The 19,992-nt window shown below is 40.6% G+C and overlaps 1 protein-coding gene across 2 annotated transcripts in view; it reads left to right on the top strand.

The window, feature by feature from the left end:
• VLDLR (very low density lipoprotein receptor) overlaps positions 1–19,992 on the top strand; it is a 33,297-nt gene that overhangs the window by 4,890 nt on the left and 8,415 nt on the right. For both annotated transcript variants that reach the window (XM_077148313.1, XM_077148314.1), the window contains exons 2-11: positions 7,108–7,227; positions 13,172–13,294; positions 14,687–14,809; positions 16,529–16,900; positions 17,003–17,125; positions 17,212–17,334; positions 17,773–17,892; positions 17,995–18,120; positions 18,611–18,782; positions 19,402–19,620. In XM_077148313.1, the coding sequence (XP_077004428.1) occupies positions 7,108–7,227; positions 13,172–13,294; positions 14,687–14,809; positions 16,529–16,900; positions 17,003–17,125; positions 17,212–17,334; positions 17,773–17,892; positions 17,995–18,120; positions 18,611–18,782; positions 19,402–19,620 (1,621 nt within the window). The remainder of the gene's footprint in view (positions 1–7,107; positions 7,228–13,171; positions 13,295–14,686; positions 14,810–16,528; positions 16,901–17,002; positions 17,126–17,211; positions 17,335–17,772; positions 17,893–17,994; positions 18,121–18,610; positions 18,783–19,401; positions 19,621–19,992) is intronic.

Genomic DNA, 19,992 nt, shown 5'->3' with positions numbered 1-19,992 from the left:
CTGGCTGGTGGCCTTCTGTATCTGGAAATGAATTGAATTGGCAGCAGTGATGAGGGGCTTGCAATTTGCCAAGCAAGAGAGATAACACCTTGGTGATAGGCACAATTTGCAAGGCACCTCACATGTTATAATTTAATACTCTCTTCCAAATTCTATGAGTAATTGGGGTTCTTAGTTTAGGGACTGTCTCAGATCTTCAGTTTTCTTACGAAGGCTTTCCAATATCTGAGCTATGTATGTTCAGTGAGTAGGTCATAGAGTGACACCATCCTTCTCAGTATGTCTGCCCGAAACCATTTGACATATGTCTGCTAAGCCATGCAGCACAGGGCATCACAGGTACCAGGATAAGGAAATTGATCCCTGTCTTCATGGTGTTCTGTCTAGTGGGGAAGTCAAACCAGGAAATGAGTGCTCCCAAGAAAATGTGGAATAGAAGCTTTGAATATCAACCAGATCCAGTATTTAAGGCAATCACAAAAAATGACAGATAGCAGTGAAGAATGCTGAGTTCCCATGTGCTACCTGGGTTACAGCTTATGAAGGTTCCCTAAAATCACCAAGAACTTAGATTTTAATGTTGAGAGAACCAGAACTATGCCATCTCTGCAGGTGGTCTTACAAAAGGGACAAGATTGGAGCAACAATGTACTGCTGCCAGTATTGTTATGAGAGCACTCAAACATGGAAGAAGTAAAATCCAGGTCTGATACATCAAATTTCTGACCTTACTACTTAGCTTCTGCTGACTACCCCTGTGTATCCAAACTACTCTCCACACGTGGAATGAAGGCAACATCCCACACTGTCACTCTAATTCTGACAGACTAGTATGTGGAAATGCACAGTTTTTAAATGATAAAATGCCCCAAAGATAAGGTGAGAACATGAGGAACATGCTCTTTGTAAACCCAGAGTCTTTCCATGCATCCTAGCTAGTAAAACAGCTGGTCACACTTGGTTTCAAGTTCAGAAAAGCTGTGAAGACTACTTTTTAAAAAGTCTATAGTTGAGCATGTCACTGTGGCTTCAGGCAGAATTCTTGCCTCCCATGCTGGAGACCTGGGTTCAATTCCCAGTGCGTGCCCATGCAAAAAAAAAAATTCTATAGTTAAGACCAACTTTATTGGATTAATAAATCAGCTTAGGTGCCCGGGAAACTACTGTCTACAGAATGTTTGCCAGGCACCAGATCCCAAGTTATAAATTCCAGGCCCTGCCTTAGGGGATCCCCACTTCTAGGGGAGAACATAGGTAGTTAAACACATGGCAGTAGGTGACAGTTGTATGAAGGCACAGGAGACCTTGAGAACTCAGCCAGGCTACACCTCATTCTGCCAAGAAAAGAATGAAAGGCCTCACTCAAGAGGTGACATCTGAGCCCACTGCTGGGAGATAAACGAAGAGCAGTAACATGGGCAAACCAAGACAAAGCAACAGTGGGCAGAAGCGTGGAGGAAGTGAGTGGGGTCCCTTGGGGCTGTCAGCTCAGCTGGTACAGCCTGAACATATGGTAGATTGTAACTAATAGAGAAAAGTCTAGGAAATGGATAGGGAATTTGGACTCAATCCCAGAGACACAAGGAAGCGAGGAAGTAATACCATCCTTGGCATTTCTGGCCATTGTACGTTGCTCAAATCACTATCTTGATTTGTTTAGCAAAAGCAGAAGACTGGAGGCAGAGGAACCCAAGAAAAATTTAAGTTTTAAGTGAAAGATGAAGGCTTAGACACTGCTGGAGCTTGATGGTAAATGTCAGGGGAAAAGAATCTGAGCTCATTATTGGACCACTGTCTTGCATAAGTGACGGAGCCAAAGATAGGGCACCCAGGGACAGGGGTTAGATTTTAGAACGCCTTGACTGTATAGTGCTAACAGGTATCCAAATAAATTTTATCTACCTGATGGGCACAAGGGCTTTACCTCAGGTTTTCACCATTGTGTCTGTTGTAGGACTGACATTTTCTCCCTATGTCCAGCCAATGATCAAGGGCTTGAGGGATTATGAGGGCTAGGAGTATATATTCTAAGCCAGAAAACAAAATAGTTGCCTTCATTGTGGGCAGAATCCTTACCACTGGTTCTCAAAGTATAATCTTGGACCAGCAGGGTCAGCATCACCTGGGAATTAGTTATTAATGCAAATTCAGGCCCCACCTTAGACATACTTAGGTTTTGATATTTTGACCAGGCCTGTCTGGTGACACTGATGCATGCTAAAGTTGGAGAATTGTGACTTGGTTCTTTACCACCCACAGAAGCTAGAAACTTCCAAAGTGAATCAGAGAACTGTTCTTCTGACTTATTGGAACACCGACATGCCCTAGACAAGAAAAAAGAGTTGTAATTCTTCCAGGAAAACTCCTACTGTGGAAACTGTCAGGACTTTTGAAAAACTAGAAAGGGGAAGGGAGGGTTCTATCTCAACAATAAGGCCATATTATTTGACAAGTGAAGCTATCTAATTCTGGACTGATTTTAGCTAGCTCTACCACCTAGGTTACAAGTCAGCAGAATATTCTGGAAGAAATACTCCTGAACTATTTACTAGAAGAAATAGTACTAGAAATAGCCTAGTTTTTTTTCGTGTACTCAGTAGCACTGTATGTAGAACCAGGCTGCCTGGGTTCAAAGCATTGCTCTGCCCAGGGTGACCTTGGGCATCTTCCTTCTCCAAATAGGTTTCCTGGTCTGTAAGAAAGGAATAATAATGCCTGTCATGCAGGATTGAGAATTAAGAGAGTTAAGAAATATGAAGTCTTAGAGCAATGCTTGGCCATCAACAAACATTCAGTTCTTGATCCACAGTTCTTAAGATCATCTCAAACAGATGACAATTGGTATGTAAAGTTCACTCATTTTATTGAATCAAGATGAACCTAGGGATTTAATAGTTTTTAGTTGACCCCATACTGGTTCTGACAGTGCCTATGAGGCTGATTTTAAGGCCAGGACACAACCTTTGTGCTTGACAGCTCAGGCCCTCTTCCTTAAGTCCCTTGTCTGTTGTGGTGCTTTGTCTCTTAATAACATTCTTCCCTGTAGGAAAATTTCTTTGCTGATTTGGAAATCTGTTTGTCTCAAAACAAGTTTGTTTGAAATATTGGCGTTGAAGTGGCAAGCAGTAGCATGAACTAGACTAAAAATAAATGCCCTTGGTGGCCCCAGAAGTGCCAAAACAAATGGACTGAAGAAATTCCAGTAGATAATAACACCTCTTTGCTCAAGCCTGAGGAAGGGCAGGAGAGACATGAGTGGTGTCTCGCCCTGGTAGCCCCCAGAGTGACAGTGCATGCCCTCTGTGCGGGTGAAAGTGCATGTCTGAGCCTGGCCCTAGGAACCTCTTAGAAACGTGTTACTTACGTCCTAGGCATTCAAGCCAGAGTGTTCCTGGCAAGATGTTCTTCAGAGCACTACAGGAAAACCTGTAGCCCAGTCTGAAGGCTTGGTATTTGCTGTAAGGTTGGTGCTGTTTTTTTTTTTGTTTTTTTTTTTTACTGATGCTTACATGCTTATTGTTCTTCCATGTTAACCCATGCAAGGACAATTAGCCAATGGCAGGCTGACTTCTATATACATTAAAAACCCAGAGTTTCTTAGGACCGCTGAATTACCAACATGTCTGTATAGCAGCATTAACTGTTGAGGTAAGCAAGGCTCCTGGGACACAGGTGCCTTGAAGTAAAGCTGTTCCCATAGACTGACGCCATCTGCATACATGACAGTATAAGCCAGCAACTCTAAGGCATTCCTGGTCATTCAAAACAAATTTAAATAGCCACATAAATGACTAGGTACAAGTGACTTCTAATCTTCTAACCCCAAGGTGTAGAAGTGTTCATTTTAAGTTTTAGAAGAAGAAGGAAACTATTATCTAGTCAACAGTTCAATTTCCTAAAGTAGTAGAACACTTTTCAAATTACTACAGAAAAGCCTGGTATTCAAAAGAAAGCCTTACTGGTTGAAACAGAGATGAAAGACCCACCACCCTGCCATCACGGTCTTTTCCCAAACTTCCTCCACCCATTTGGACCTAAGGCATTGCTGGGAAGCCCTGTGGCTTTGAGAAACCTGCTAAGAAAACACATTTTACTCCAACTTTTCACCTTTTGAGCAGACAGACCTGGGGCCCTCAATTGCACCCTGGAATTGGCCGCAAAGCACTTCTAACTCCAAGATTTTTTTGAGGCATCACTGGCTTTAGGCTAGCCTCTGAATTTAGAGACGCTTGGGTGTCAATTTTTTCAAGCTCAACCTGTTCCCTTTATGAAAATACAATACTGAACTTGAGACTTAACTTTCATGGATGGAAATAGACTACAGGTCCACAATCCTGTAATCCTCAAAGCTTTGGAAACCCAAAGCTTCTTAACTCATTTGGCGCTTTCACTGCTGCAACTCTGTACAGCAGCATTCCCAGTTGAGCAGCAGAGGTATAAAGGTAGAATCTTTTTGAAATTTGGACAGAAAGTTCACATTGTTCCAGGCAGGCGGCTGAGGTCTCAGCATTCAAATTAGCATCTGAGCGCATTGCTCTATGTGATACAGGGAATTCAACAGAGCTAGGGAGCACTTTCTCCCCTGTAGCAATCCCTCAAACCAAAGTACTTATGAAATGAAGAAACTAGAGGCATGACCTCACAAAGCGTAAAGCTAAATGAGTCCCACCCACACCCACCCCAATTTTACCCCTCTTTTAAACAAGCAGGGGCAGTTCGTAGCACACTGTACTCCTAAACCTAATTGTCTCCCCTTCCTAATGGTATCTGCTATGTATTATGGTAAAGAACAGCCTTAATAAAAATCAGTCAGTTACTTGGGTGAAGTGGAAACATCTAGAATAAGCAAATATAGAAATCAGATTCCTTTATGTCTTAGAATATTGGAATCAACACTAAGAAAATGCTAGGCCTGTTATGAGCCTGCCCCATATGGATTCTTGAGGCAGAGTTGCCAGCATTTTAATGTCATTTTTTACTGTTCATAGCTTATGTATTACAACTACTTTTAGAGTTTGTCTTCGAGCTGTTAGGACTAAACATCATTGGATGCTGTGTACCCATATGTGATCCCTGGCCATCTGAGTGTCTCTGAAACCTGGAGCTTCAAAATCCATTTTAAAAGTGATCTTCCAGGTGTTTATGAAATGGGAAACCGTCCTTCACAATATAGTCTTCCATCATTTGAAACCTCCTTTTAAGTCTCCAAAAAAGTCTGGTTATCTGGTTATCACCTTTTCAGCATGTAGATATCAGTGTCAGTGTTTTTACCTCCTTTTGATTTAACCACCTTTGGTAATTAAAAGCTTTATAGAATTCAGAGACTGTCTGGCTTTGGTGTATCCTAACTATAATCTTTTCAAATATATTTGTATCTGTATTCTCTGACCACCAACTGTTCTTTTTCTACTTTTTAAAATAAAATACTCCAAGTAGATACTTACCACCCCCCAATCCTTAAAAGATAGTGTGAGGACATAGAACTACAGCAGACCTCGCTGACACATGTCCCCCAGCTTCCTCATACTTAGTCGAGACATATAAAAACTAGCAGGTGATGCTCCTGACAACAACCTCTACCCTCCTGCTATTTCTCCTTCTAAATCCTTAGTATTGCACATGTAAAAACACATTTGTGTAAGGAATTAATTATATGAAATATAAGTAGGGAGAGCCATTGAAACATAATGCTTTGTATCTAGGCCCTCGCTTGGGAGCAGAGTGTAGCTATGGTTTTTAAAGCAATGTATTGATTACCTAGGAAGACAGCCACACCTCAACTTGGGCAGAATTGGAATTGCCCTGGAATTGGCCGCAAAGCAGAGAATACTCACAGACAGCAGGGGTAGCTGATACTAGGGAGACCAACTAGAGGCTTGTGTACACAAGAGTTCCAGTCTGTGCCTGTCACTGTAGTATCTGTTCTTATGCCAGCATGGCACAGCTGCAGAAGCTGAAAGGTGGCAGGAAATCGGAAGGCTTTCTGCTTGGAAGCCCTCCCTGAGTGATGTGCATGAACCATAGGGCACCACTGGTTTTCCTGAAAATTTAGAGTAAATTTGCTCTACGGAACCAGATATATGCCTTCTGTCTCAAATAAATCATATTCACCAGAAGAACAGAACTACTAGTGATAGAGAAAACCTGAAAGCTAGCTGTCCTAGACCAAAATGTAAGCACTCGCCCTACCTTCAAGTATTAGTTCATGGCATTGTGATAATTAAATATCCATATTTCAAGTATAGGAAAACTGCATTTGGGGAATTAGAATCCAGGCCTGTGGCACTACTTCACTTTCCTCTTCTTCCAATACTAGATTAGAAATGATATCCCTTTGCCTTTTAATTGTACTTTCATGATGCTTTTTATCTTATCTTGGAACTATGTTGCAAATACATCTCTTTCCAATTAGATCTGAAGTTGTAAGGCTAGGAACCATGTATTAAACCTCTATTTCTATCCTCTCCTTTCTGTCCCTTATAAATCTCTGCTCTGCTTGTAATAAGAGTATCATTGATGAATGAAGAGTATGGAATGTAGGCAAGAAATGCTATTAATGATTAGGATTTGGCTGCGTGACTATAGCCACACTGGTGGTTTTAACAAATGAGAGAAACTAGTCCAGAGGTATGTGTAAGGCACCCTGTGATATCTCTGCAAACCAGATTCCTTCTGTATTGGTCTGCCTCCATTGGCCCACAACCACCATTCTGGCAATTTTCAGGAACCAGAAAGGAAGAAAGAGAAGGAAAAGGGAAACCATACACAATTTAAAGATATTTCCTAGAAGTTGTATATAGTAGTTCTGTCTACATTCTACTGGCCAGAACTTAGTCCATGGCTACATCCAGCTGCAGGACAGGTGAAAGATGTAGTCTTTAGTTAGTTGGCATGTGGCCAGCTAAAAACTCATGCTGTCAGTGACTGCCCCAAGACTCATCCATCTAGATGATCTAGAAGCCAGAATTTTAGCTAGAAGATAGAATGGCTTGATAAGTCTTCAGCTGTGCCTCTGAGAGGATCACTGTTGGTGGGTTTTGGGTGACTTGCATCACTAATTTACCCACTTCAAGCTCTGCTCGGTAATGCATTCCCTCCTGATTCTAGGGAGAAGAGCCAAATGTGAACCTTCACAATTCCAGTGTACTAACGGCCGCTGTATTACTCTGTTGTGGAAATGTGATGGGGACGAAGACTGCGCTGACGGCAGTGATGAAAAGAACTGTGGTGAGTAAAGCGTTTGATAATCTCGTTTGCCACCTCACTTGAACTTACACATTTTATTGAAACGTGTAATTGAACGATGTTTTCTTAGTTCCTATAAATGTACTGAAATTCTGAAAATAGAATCCACTCCTACGAAATGCTCTCAACCAGAGCCCAAAGAATCTATACTTAGTTAATTCTAGAGGAGTATAATTGAGTGTCTGATATGGGGTTATCAACTTGCTTATGGAATGTGGGAGATAAAGCAGAGTTCCTTTCAAATGGCAGGACCTGGTTTACTTTAGATAAAACAAGCATATGGTATAGGAGGCTGGAGGAGAGTGGAGCAGACACCAGAAGTAAGCACAGACAGAAGATTGCTTAGAAGTATCTTTTCATAATTCTCAAATGACTCTGATCCTAGAAAACAGCAGGCCATGGACACTAAGAGATTCCCCCCCTAAAGTTTCAGGGGATTCATTTACCTCTGACATAGAAACTACCTGTTCAGATCAAATACCAGATAAGGATTCTATTTTTTATTCTCTGCCTGTAGATCCTAATTCTAAAGCATTAGGTAGAGTGGAAGACATTCTCTCCCCAGGAGAATGGAAATATAACTTCGTACTCATTGACTAGCATCAATAGAAAATCCACTGTGAAAAAGGTGTGTTTATACAATCTATATAATTTCATGTTAAGACAGGACAGCTGAGCATTACATGGCAAGGTGACGTGTAGGTACCTTGAATACATGCCAAAGCTTTCTTTATGATCCTTGTGTATTACTGTAAAAATCCTGCAACAATGTTTTATGTGAACGTTGGGCATAACATTGTCCCTTACCTGCTAAAAGGCTTTAAATAAAGAAATTCACTATATCAACTAAAACACAAGAAAAAACTCACTATTAAATATTGCTTTTGACTGCTGTCTTATGCCATTACTGCTATTTTCATGCATCATTACTAAAATGATATCTTAGTTTCCTACAGCTGCTAGGCTGAATGGTTTTAAAATGATAAATTTATTGTGTTACTGTTCTGGAGTTTAGAAGTCTGAAATTAAGGGGTCAGCCGGGCCTTTCTCCATCTGAAACCTATGGGGTGGGGCGGTGGGGAGGGCTGGAAATGCCTAGGTTCTGGTAGCTTTCTGGCAATCCTTGGTGTTCCTTGGATTGTACATTTATCACTGCAATCTTTGCCTCTTCCATATTCCATGACCTCCTCCCCAGAGTCTATGTCCAAGTTTCCTCCTCTTATGAGGACACAAGTTTTCCTGTATTAGAGCCCACACTAATCCAATTTGACATCATCTTAACTAATCACATCTTCAGAGACTCCAAATAAGATCACATTCATGGGATCAGGAATTAGAACTTGAACATGTATTTGGGTGTGTGTGTGTGTGTGTATGCAATTTAACCCCAAACCAATAGTATAAACATTGTGGCAGATATTATCCTATGCATCTCTCAGAGGAATACAGTGTTGTTTCCATACTAATATGCAGATCAGCAGTTCCTTTGAAAGTGAAAGAATTCCGTTCTACAAACTCAGGGAAAAAAACTTATCTCCAGTCACAGACCCAAGAATAGTTCTCCTGAACAACATATGTGTATAATTTGCATTTGAACACTAACATTTTAATCTACTCTACAAGACACGAGTTCTATGCTGTCTCTGGGTTACCTGGATAATATATTTCTCTCCTAGATATCTCACGAGAAGGTCCTCACCCTTACACCTTGACCACTTGGTGTTAGTAGTGAGAAGTTCTTCTTATATTCTAAACTATATATTTGGCAAAACCTGTTGCTTTTTCCTATCAAGTATTTATTCTCTTCATGTTGTGGAAATCTTCTTTTACCATCTAATAGTAGAAACTAACCTAGTGAATTCAGCAAAATGGTGGGGTACAAGATCAAAACTCAAAAACACAGTGTTTCTACACAATTGCAATGAACAATTGGAAGAAGAAAATTTTTTTTAAATTCCTCTCACAGTAGCCACTAAAACAAATATCTTGAAATAAACCTAACCAAAGATGCAAAGGACTTGAATAGAAAACAATAAAATATTGCTAAAAGAAATCAAAGACCTAAATAAATGGAAGAAATTTCCAAGTTCATGGATTGGAAGACTAAACATCATTAAGATGTCAGTTCTTCCCAAAGTGATTTATAGATTCAACACAATTCCAATAAAAATTCCAACCATTCTTTGCAGAAATGGAAAAGCCAGTTATCAAGTTTATATGAAAGGATAAAAGCCCCAAATAGCCAAAGCCATTCTGAAAAAATGAAATTGGAGGGCTCAAACTTCCCGATCTTAAACTTATTATAAAGCCACAGTAATTGAAACAGCATGGTTGTGGTTTAAGGATAGACATATATACCAGTTGAATCGAACTGAGAATTCAGAAATTAACCTTTCCATTTATGGCTAACTGATTTTCGACAAGGGGACAAGGACCACTCAATAGGGAAAGAACACTCTTGTCAATAAATGAAGCTGGAAAAACTGGATCTACACTTGCAAAAGAATGAAAGTAGAGAGCCCTACCTCCCACCATATACAAAATTCAATCCCAAATGGATCAAAAACCTAAATAGAAGAGGCAGAATATGAAAATCCTAGAAGAAAACATAGGGAAGCATCTTCAGCACCTTGTGTTAGGCAATGCTTCCTTAGACTTTACACCCAAAGCACAAGAATAAAAGAAAAAATAGATAAGTAGGACCTCATCCAAATTAACTTTTGTGATCAAAGAACTTTATCGTGAAAGTAAAATGACAACCTACACAACGGGAGAAAATATTTGGAAAGCACATATCCAATAAGGGTTTAATATTCAGAATATATAAATAAGCCCTTCAGCTCAAGAACAAAAAGAAAAACAACTCAATTTTAAACTGGTCAAAAGACTTGAATAGACTTTTCTCCAAAGAAGCTAGACACGTGGCCGATAAACACACGAAAAGATGCTCAACATCCATTGAAAAGATGCTCAGATGCAAATCAAAACCACAATGAAATACCATTTCACACCCACTAGAATGGTTACTACTTAAAGAAATGGGAAATTACAAGTGTTGGAGAGACATTGATAAATATGAATACTCATTCATTGTAAAATGTAAAATGGTGCTGCTGTGGAAGGCAGTTTGGCAGTCCCCCAAAAGGTTTGCTATAGAATTGCCATATGACCCAGCAACCCCACTTCTAGGTGTGTACACAAAAGAAGTGAAAACAGGGACTTCAATGGGTATTCCACTCTGATATTCATAGCGGCATTATTCACAGTTGACCAAAAATGGAAGCAACTCAAATGTCCTTGAACTGATGAATGGATAAACAAAATATGGTATGGTCATAAAATGGAATATTAATCAGTCATTAAAAGGAATGAAGTCCAAATATATGCCACAGCATGGATGAATCTTGAACACTTTAGGTTAAGTGAAATAAGCCAGACACAAAAGGACAAATAATATATGATTTCACTGATCTAAAATAAATTAAGTAAACTCATAGTCAGAATTTAGAATGCAGATTACCAGAGGATGGAATGGGGATAGGGAATAAGGAGTTAAAACTTAAAATGTATAGTTTCTATTTGGAATGATAGAAAAGTTTTGATAATGTATGGTGGTAATCATAGCACAACATTGTAAACATAATTATCAGCACTGAATCATATGTTTGAAAGTGGTTAAAAGAGAAATGTTAGGTTGTATATGTTACTAGAATAAAATATAAAAACAAAAAAAACTTATCTGGGTGATCTTAGCGGTAATCATTGGCTTTTCCTAAATAGTCTCTGCATAAATAACCTCTATTAGCAACATAGTAGAGGGCTTAAAAGAGGAAGGAGGTAGATGGGTATCTAACTTTGGTCACTTTAAATGGGAAAAGTTAAATGTATTCTTGGCCAGAATTTATTTCTGCCTCCTGAGTATGAGGATAAAGAGGGAAAGTGGGAGTGTTGCTTAGTGAAACTCTGAATACAGACTTTGAGATGTTTCCTTAAATGAAAGAAGAAAGCTACACAGCCTTCTAAAGTGCCTCCCAATTCTCACCTCTAACCTCCTGTTATGGAACATGGTTGCATTTTTCAGCAGGTCTCTTTGTAACAGATCAGTTTACCCATTTAGTCACCTTCAGCTTAGATTCCACAAACCATATGCTTCTACTGGTCCTAGAAATTCAGTCTTCTCTAGGTGTTAGGCTTAGCTGATTAACCAGTAACTTAAAATATCCTAAGTATAAAACAGCTAGTTCTCTTCCCTGGGGACACATCTAATTTCTCCCCATCTCTAAGGCCCAGTTTAAATATCCTTTCTCTGCCCTTTCCGTCTACATTCTGAATTTGTCTCTCAACATCTTTTGTTCAAATACGTCATTATCCAGCCAGCCTTTCCTATCCTTGGGACATTTTCTAGTCCTTAAATCATCTCATCTCTTTACCGCTCTCCCCCCCATACCTCTTTGGGAGCTTCCACATGGAATCACAGGCTGAATCACAGCAACTGACTCTGCAGGCGCTCTGGACTTTTTAGGAGAAAAGGAGTCCTGCATGATCAGAGGAACGTGGGCCTTCAGTATCACTTAAACCGAGTTAGCAGTGTGGTTTGAATATCTCCATGGCCTTAGAAATAGGTGGGGTTCCAAGAGCTACGTGGCCTTTCTTGAGTCCTTGGCTGCACAGTTCAAGGAAATGAATAGTCCTTTTCGGGTTGTCAAAACTCTTCACCTTGTCTTGAGTTCTAGAAATGGATTACAATCTTTAATCTTTACAATATGTCCTCCCCTTTCCCAGGGAAAGGTCTAAACTCTAAGAACTCTACCTGGCCTATAACCCCTGACCTGAAGGAGTTCTGTTCAATATTTTTAGCAAATTATAGGCGTCTCGATGATTTGCCACTGTAGCATACTTGTTAGGGAAGAATGTTCTGAAATGGAAATTTAGGAAGAAAGTACAGCGTATGGGCAAGAAAGATACAGTCTGAGAAGAATAAACCTAGAATATCCTGTGTGACTGTTTTATGAGGACTCTTATGCCTTGTGATTTTCTCATGGATAGGGTTGCCATGAAACCTGGTTTGCTTGGAACAGTCCACATTTATTCTTACCTTTCTGGTATAATTAACAGTGCCCCTTTTCTACTGAGATGGTCCAATTCGGACAACAAATTGCATAACCCTATTTATATAAAGGAAACCCTCTTAAGAGTAAGTAACAGAGTCGATACCTTGCCTTATTAACACTAGTAGTCCCTCATGGACATTAGCACTGACAGCTTGAAGGCCTTTTAGCTGGTTGATCTTTACCTATCCCCAGGCTGAAAGGGAGAAAATCTCCTTTCCCTTGGATTCTAAATGTTCCCTGTCATTTTCCCTGTCATTATACTTGGGTTTAGGCAATCTCCCTTTCCTGCTGGGTGAGGTCCTCGGTGCCAGAGGATCAGTAGGAATGCAGGATTCAGTACTGGGGCTTGCCCTTCTATCTCTACACGAATTCATCAGTATTTACTGTTAAGCGATGCACCTGAACAGGGGCGTGCAGTCATAGGATGGAATGTTTGTCTGTTAAACTTTTGAAGTACATTAATGCCTTGGAAGAAAACCCAGGAAGAGCATGTAACTGTTACTTAATCTCAGCACTCTAAAATAGGCATGCAGCAGTTAATTATAGATATTCCTGAGTTGTGAGATCATGGGCAACCCTTGTCTTATCTCTATTTCCATATCTTCCAAGTCTCTCAAATGAGCACCTTCATCCTTTGAAGAACGGATGCTTTCTCTGAAGTCCTCTTGGATAATGGCAGCTGAGTGCTAATTGACCTGTCTTTATTTTTAGAATAAAATATACCCAAATGCATAGCTTAACACCAGATGTGAAGATAGTGCTCTTGGTAAGTGGCTTCAACTTTAACCCTGCAAATAAATGGTCTCTTTTTGTAGTAAAGAAGACATGTGCCGAGTCTGACTTCGTGTGCAACAATGGTCAGTGTCTTCCCAACAGATGGCAGTGTGACGGGGATCCCGACTGCGAAGACGGTTCTGATGAAAGTCCAGAGCAGTGCCGTGAGTGTGCCTTGTTTTGGACTCCGATTTTTCCAGGCTGTTCTGTGCCTCGTGGCCCTAAGTATTGCTTCATCTAATACTTCGTAAAAGTTTTCCTTTGCCTGCCTTACAGTTTACACCAATTGACTTGAAGCCCAATCAAGTAATTAACAGTTGATCAGTCTCTTTTAAAGAATGTTCTCCCTAGTCTAACAAGACTGACATTCTCTTGGGTAGCTTCATTATTAAATACTTAAAACTGAAGTCAGCAGATTTGATTGAGAACTCCTTGACTAGGTGCATAGATTTCAAATGTTTGATAATAATGCCTGTGAGTAGAGGGTGCTCTGGTCCTGGAAGCAAAGTCAAGATGTGAAGGTCCCCCATGGACCAAGTATGAGCTTTTAGATGCAGAACTTCTCACATTATACAAAATATGTATTACTCAAGAGGTAATGTGGCTAGTAATAGGGTGCTATAGTGACTTTTAACAAACAACTAAAGTTATTCAATCAGGGATATTATAGCTTATTCTTAAATAAGAGAAACTTTATAGGTATGCAAATACATAACTGTGTCCTTAGGCTTGTAATCAGGAAAAACATCCATGAGTTCATAGTGGATGATTATTTGGGATCATTTATGAGGTTTGAATGTCATGGTGAAGAAAGTCTTATAGTTAAGTTTTAACTATAACGCCTGTTGAAGCACTAAAAGTAGAGGAATAACATGAACAAAGTTTATTTCCAGAATATGATTACACAGTTATGCAGAAAGGAAGATAATTATTTTCATTTAATTTTCCAAGCAAGAAATGAGGAGAATAACTAGAATATTGGTTAAGGCAGGTGAGGCATCATAGGTAAAGATATGTTCTACAAAGACGCAGCCCCAAGTTCTAGTGGAAGATGACCTGGTAAAGTCAAGAATTAAAGCACATCCCTACTTTGCAATGTGTAAATCTAGTGGGGATGGTGAGGAGCTCTGTAAAGGAATCTAGGCAGAGGAAGACTTCAAGGTGTTAACTCACCTGGCCTTTAGTGAAGTTGGGATTACATGATAATATCTGGGTGTGCCCACTTGATGTCCAGCAGATAAATAACGGTCTGGGAGCAGACCAGCCTATAAACCTAACTATGCCAATTAAAACAAAAACCAGAACTGAGAACAGCCATGGAATCTTGAAGGAGGGCTTCGGTCAAGGCCCTCAGGTATCCTGCCAAGTAGCATGGGTTGGTGTGGCTTCTAAAGAACGGAGCTGGCGAAGGATCTAACCAGGCTTCAAATAGGAAGTCGAACTTCACTGGTATTCCAGTCCGCTGAGTTACGTGTCGCCACCTCCAGGCAGCTCAGGAGCAGCAGCTTTACACTGATGAGTTTTGAGGCTCTTTTGAGACTGTATATCATCAACAGATATGAGAACATGCCGCATAAATGAAATCAGCTGTGGTGCCCGTTCTACTCAGTGTATCCCCGTGTCCTGGAGATGTGATGGTGAAAATGATTGTGACAGTGGAGAAGATGAAGAAAACTGTGGTAAGAAGATCAGTGTTGAGTGGCTTATTCTAGAGACGCTTTTCCTCAAAGAAGGGTGGGTCGGGGAAGCTGACCTAATGATGAAGATGCAGTTACATTGACTCACTTTTCAGTGACTTCACGATCTGCTCAACATCAGAGTTCCAACTACTTGTCCTTAAAAACTGTACTGAAACTCTGAAAGGAGTTCACATAGTAATTGACCATTACTTGCTTTGGTGTTATTTTTAGGCAAATAAGTATAAAAAGGTAAGTCATTCAAAGCAGTTCTAGTTGGGAGTAGCTCAGTGTAGCAGCAACCGTGTGGGCTTTTGCCTCTGTTACTTATAGTAACTTAAGTGCCTTCCTCACTTTGGCTCAGTAAAACTAGAAGAGGCAGTGCCTGCCCATATGGGGAAAAAGAACTAGAAGAGGACAAGGGCCTTCATAGGTATGAACTAGATTTGTTTATTGGAATAAATTACTTGAATATCACACAAGCCTTTCTTAGCCCTAAAACTAGATTCTAGTGTCATCTTTCCAAAAGTTCAACTGGCACAGAAACGTGAATGAACATCTTGCTGGCAAATACCCAAAGCACACTCTACCCAACTATAATATCTTTGTCTCTTGTCACAGTTCCTATCTGTGAAAGCTAACGCTGTTTCCTACTCTATAATGTTTCTGTTCTTGAAGAATGTGTCATAAAATGCTACATATTAAAGGTGAGGCCCTTGAACAATCTCTCGGTTGAACAAACAGTGCTTTGAATGCTCTTTCAAGCTACCGCCCTTTTTATAGGGCCTCTAAAACCAACAGCTCCCGAAGCTGACAAGTATGGGCCTCTTGATGCAGTAGTGTACAGGTGAGCTCTGAGCACTTGCAGTTGAAACACCGGTCTTGCATGTAGAAGTCCTCTCCTGAGATCAGTACCACTGCACCTAGTCTAATGAGTTTTGGTGTTCAATCCTAGATTTGACCTTTATGGATTGGTAAGCCCTGGATCTGCCAAGTGTTTCCTTCTTAAGACAAGACTTTGCTTCCCAAGAGAGTCATGGTCTCCACCTTATTTGCCACCAAATTGTGACCTTGGCAGGAATTTGAGTCAAAATACAAACTGGCTAGTGTGACTATCTTATCATTATTAGCATAGTCAGCTGCTAGATTAGAATTCTAGTCCTAGCAGCGACTTTCTAAACTCTGAACGTAAGACCTGTTATTCCTGATCTTTATTTAAAGGACCAAAAAAAGAAGGAACCATGTATAGTAGTATAACATAATGGCTTCTTTTGGGCAATAGTGTCATAATTATTCTATTGTATGTATTACATTTCCTGCACACCCAATGCATGGTATTCGCAGCTGTTACTATTCTGGCCCAACAAGCAGTATGTCCAGTTAAGGATAAGTCAGTCTTTGTTTCCAAAATGAAATTCCTGTTTCGTTTTAAGGCACTAATCACTGTTCCTTAAAGAGTCAATTATAGTTCTCATCTCAAATTAATTTCTAGTCTTCAACTATTTTCTTGGTCGTTGTTTCTATTTTTAATTCACTCGTAGTGTTTCTACATTTTGAGACTGCTTCCTAGTCCTCTGGGGACTTGATCTTGATAGAAATCCACTTTCATTCTTCATTAAGCTAGAAATGTGGGATTAACGATCAGAGATCCGCATAGAGATCTACAGAAGTCTTCAAGCCAATCCTGATGCACTTTCAATGGGGCATATTCTTTCTCAACAGGCAACATCACATGCAGCATTGATGAATTCACTTGTTCCAGTGGCCGCTGCATCTCCAGGAACTTTGTATGCAACGGCCAGGATGACTGTAGTGATGGCAGTGATGAGCTGGACTGTGCTCCACCAACCTGTGGTGCCCACGAGTTCCAGTGCAGCACCTCCTCTTGTATCCCCATCACCTGGGTGTGTGATGATGATGCTGACTGCTCAGACCAGTCAGATGAGTCCCTCGAGCAGTGCGGCCGCCAACCAGTGATCCACACCAAATGCCTGGCCAGTGAGATCCAGTGTGGCTCTGGCGAATGCGTCCACAAGAAGTGGCGTTGTGATGGGGATCCCGACTGCAAGGATGGCAGTGATGAGGTCAACTGTCGTAAGTAGCTTTCTTATCTGCATGGCACATTTTGTTCCCTTCCGCCTATCAACTGGGGACAGTTTGGTTGGCTTCATTCCACAGCACTCCCTCCCTTTGTAGCTTCTCGAACCTGCCGACCTGACCAGTTTGAGTGTGAGGATGGTAGCTGTATCCATGGCAGCAGGCAGTGTAATGGCATCCGAGACTGTGTCGATGGTTCTGATGAAGTCAACTGCAAAAATGGTAAGGGTCTCTTCCTTTTGGTTAGTCAAAGTGCTGCCCTGCTCAGACCCACTAATGGAATCTCTGCTCTGTGTTCTTCTTTATAGTCAATCAGTGCTTGGGCCCTGGGAAGTTCAAGTGCAGAAGTGGGGAATGCATAGATATCAGTAAAGTATGTAACCAGGAGCAGGACTGCAGAGATTGGAGTGACGAACCCCTGAAAGAATGTCGTAAGTGCTGGCATTGATTCAGTAGAGTGTGGGAAGCTTAATTAGGTCCAACAGAGCCAATACTGTTGGATTCTGAATAATGCCTGGTTCAACTACTATTAATGAACTAAGGTCAACAGTTAAGCTTAAGAGTAAAGCTTTATGATTTAAAAGCCCAGGCAGCAACAAACTTCATAGTTTAAACTTCTTACAGATCACTGATAAGCAATACAGAAACTTGACTAAATGCTGCTAAACCAAATGGCAACTTGCCAACGTGATTAGTTATGCATCCTTCAGACACATATCTATGAAACAAATGAGGTGGCCTTGGACAAATGATGTATTTGACCAGGCTAACGAGAAGTTCTTATAAATAATCTGGATTTTAAATATTAATAAGATAAATGATCAATCTGGATTAAACTTTCAAGTGACTTAGCTATGTTTTTATTTCAGATGTAAATGAATGCTTGGTTAATAATGGCGGATGTTCCCATATCTGCAAAGACCTAGTTATAGGCTACGAGTGTGACTGTGCAGCTGGGTTTGAACTGATAGATAGGAAAACTTGTGGAGGTGAGTGGAAGAAAAGAACCTGGGGGTGATGGCAAAAGGCAAAAAATATACCTATCTAGTAAGGTATAGGAACAGCAAGACTAATTCTAATTTCCCTCCTAGATATTGACGAATGCCAAAATCCGGGAATCTGCAGTCAAATTTGTATCAACTTAAAAGGCGGTTACAAGTGTGAATGTAGTCGTGGCTATCAAATGGATCTTGCCACTGGCGTGTGCAAGGCAGTAGGTAAATGGACTCGGACTGGTGTGGCTCTGGTACCTTTATGAGTAAGTGCTTATGAAAGGTACAGCCAGTGACTACAATAGTCAAACTAAATGTGAAATTAAAATATTACTCAGGAGCAGTGCACTTAAACTCATAGTGCAGCATCTAAATTTAAATAGACTGTTTCCCCAGACACCAGCCTTGGTCATTCCTTTTGCATATGGTACAGTGAATACTTTCCAGGTTTGCTTTCTTTCTGCTTCCAAAACTTGAGTGCAATTCAAATAAGAAACTTTATTCGTCATCCACCCTGTTGCTGAATGTTGTGGCCCTGGCACTGCTTTCCTAGCCAGTGGGAAGCACTTGCTGGGGCAGAAACTCCAGGAAAAGGGTTCTGCTGAGGTCTTCAGGAGGATCTTGGCTCTAAGTGCTCCTCTGTCAGGAGGAGGTGACTTAGAAGGACCTTTCCTTCTTATGGCAAGACGAAATAAACCTGACTCCTGTATTGCAGGCAAAGAACCAAGTCTCATCTTCACTAATCGAAGAGATATCAGGAAGATTGGCTTAGAGCGGAAAGAATATATCCAGCTGGTGGAACAGCTAAGAAATACTGTGGCTCTTGATGTTGACATCGCTGCTCAGAAACTATTCTGGGCTGATCTAAGCCAAAAGGCCATCTTCAGGTGACTTCCAGTTCCATTCTTGGTGTCTTAGCATTGTGGGAAAGTTTGGAGGAGGAGACTCAGCACACATTTCTCTTGTCATTAGCTGCCATCTAGCATCTAATTATCTGGTAATAATAAATCTAAACACTGATTCTGTAACTATTAAATTACTGTCAATTTCTAATTAGAAACTAGTGGTTGTCTGAGAAGTAAAAGATGGCTATAGCTATAAGACTTATAATAGATGGCCTCTTAATTTCCCTTATTTTCTCCCTTTTACCCACAGTTCATTGAGAACTAACTATTCCTTGTTGCTACAACTAGAAATGGCAGTGGCAACTGTTTCTGTTGGTAACTATAGAAAGTCAGATGATAGCTACTAAAATCAGTGGATTCACCTAGAAGCTTGTTGCTTTTTTATATAGGCTACATATCAGCAATGGATTACCTACAATGTTAATGACTAATATTCTTAATATCAGTAAGCAACATGGTTAATTGATTTGAAGTGATGAGGGGAGGTGTTACTAGGGTTCTTTGGGAGCAAAGTTGTTAGCCGTTTTGTAAGCAGAAAGTCCATTCTCCAAGCTCTAATAGTGTCAAACTCTTTAATTTCTTGTGGCCTATTCTGTTTCAGTGCCTCAATTGATGACAAGGTTGGTAGACATGTTAAAATGATCGACAATGTCTATAATCCTGCAGCCATTGCTGTTGATTGGGTGTACAAGACCATCTACTGGACTGATGCGGCTTCTAAGACTATTTCAGTGGCTACCCTAGATGGAACCAAGAGGAAGTCCCTGTTTAACTCTGACTTGCGAGAGCCTGCCTCCATAGCTGTGGACCCATTATCTGGGTTTGTATTCTGTGTTTTTCTATCACGTAGCCATTGGTTGCTATCTGCATGAGCCAGCAGGTTTGCTCAAGCTTGAATTAGTACTTAAATCCCAAGATTAACACTCCCCCACTATAAAGAATCATCTGGGGCGGGCCACGGTGGCTCAGCAGGCAAGAATGTTTGCCTGCCATGCCAGAGGACCTGGGTTCGATTCCCAGTGCCTGCCCATGTAAAAATAAATAAATAAATAAGAATCATCTGGTCTAAGATGTCAATGGCGCCATAGTTGAAAAAGCCTGGGATGGTCTTATGTTGGTGACAGGCCCTCCTGGGCAGTATGACTGACTGCAGGTTGACTTGACTGAAACAACAGTCCTGAGTAGATGTACA

The sequence above is a fragment of the Tamandua tetradactyla genome, chromosome 2 (genome assembly GCF_023851605.1).
Source record: "Tamandua tetradactyla isolate mTamTet1 chromosome 2, mTamTet1.pri, whole genome shotgun sequence".
Taxonomy (NCBI): Eukaryota; Metazoa; Chordata; class Mammalia; order Pilosa; family Myrmecophagidae; genus Tamandua; species Tamandua tetradactyla.
Note: the sequence above shows the minus strand (reverse complement) of the source record. Positions and strands in the feature narration are given on the sequence as shown.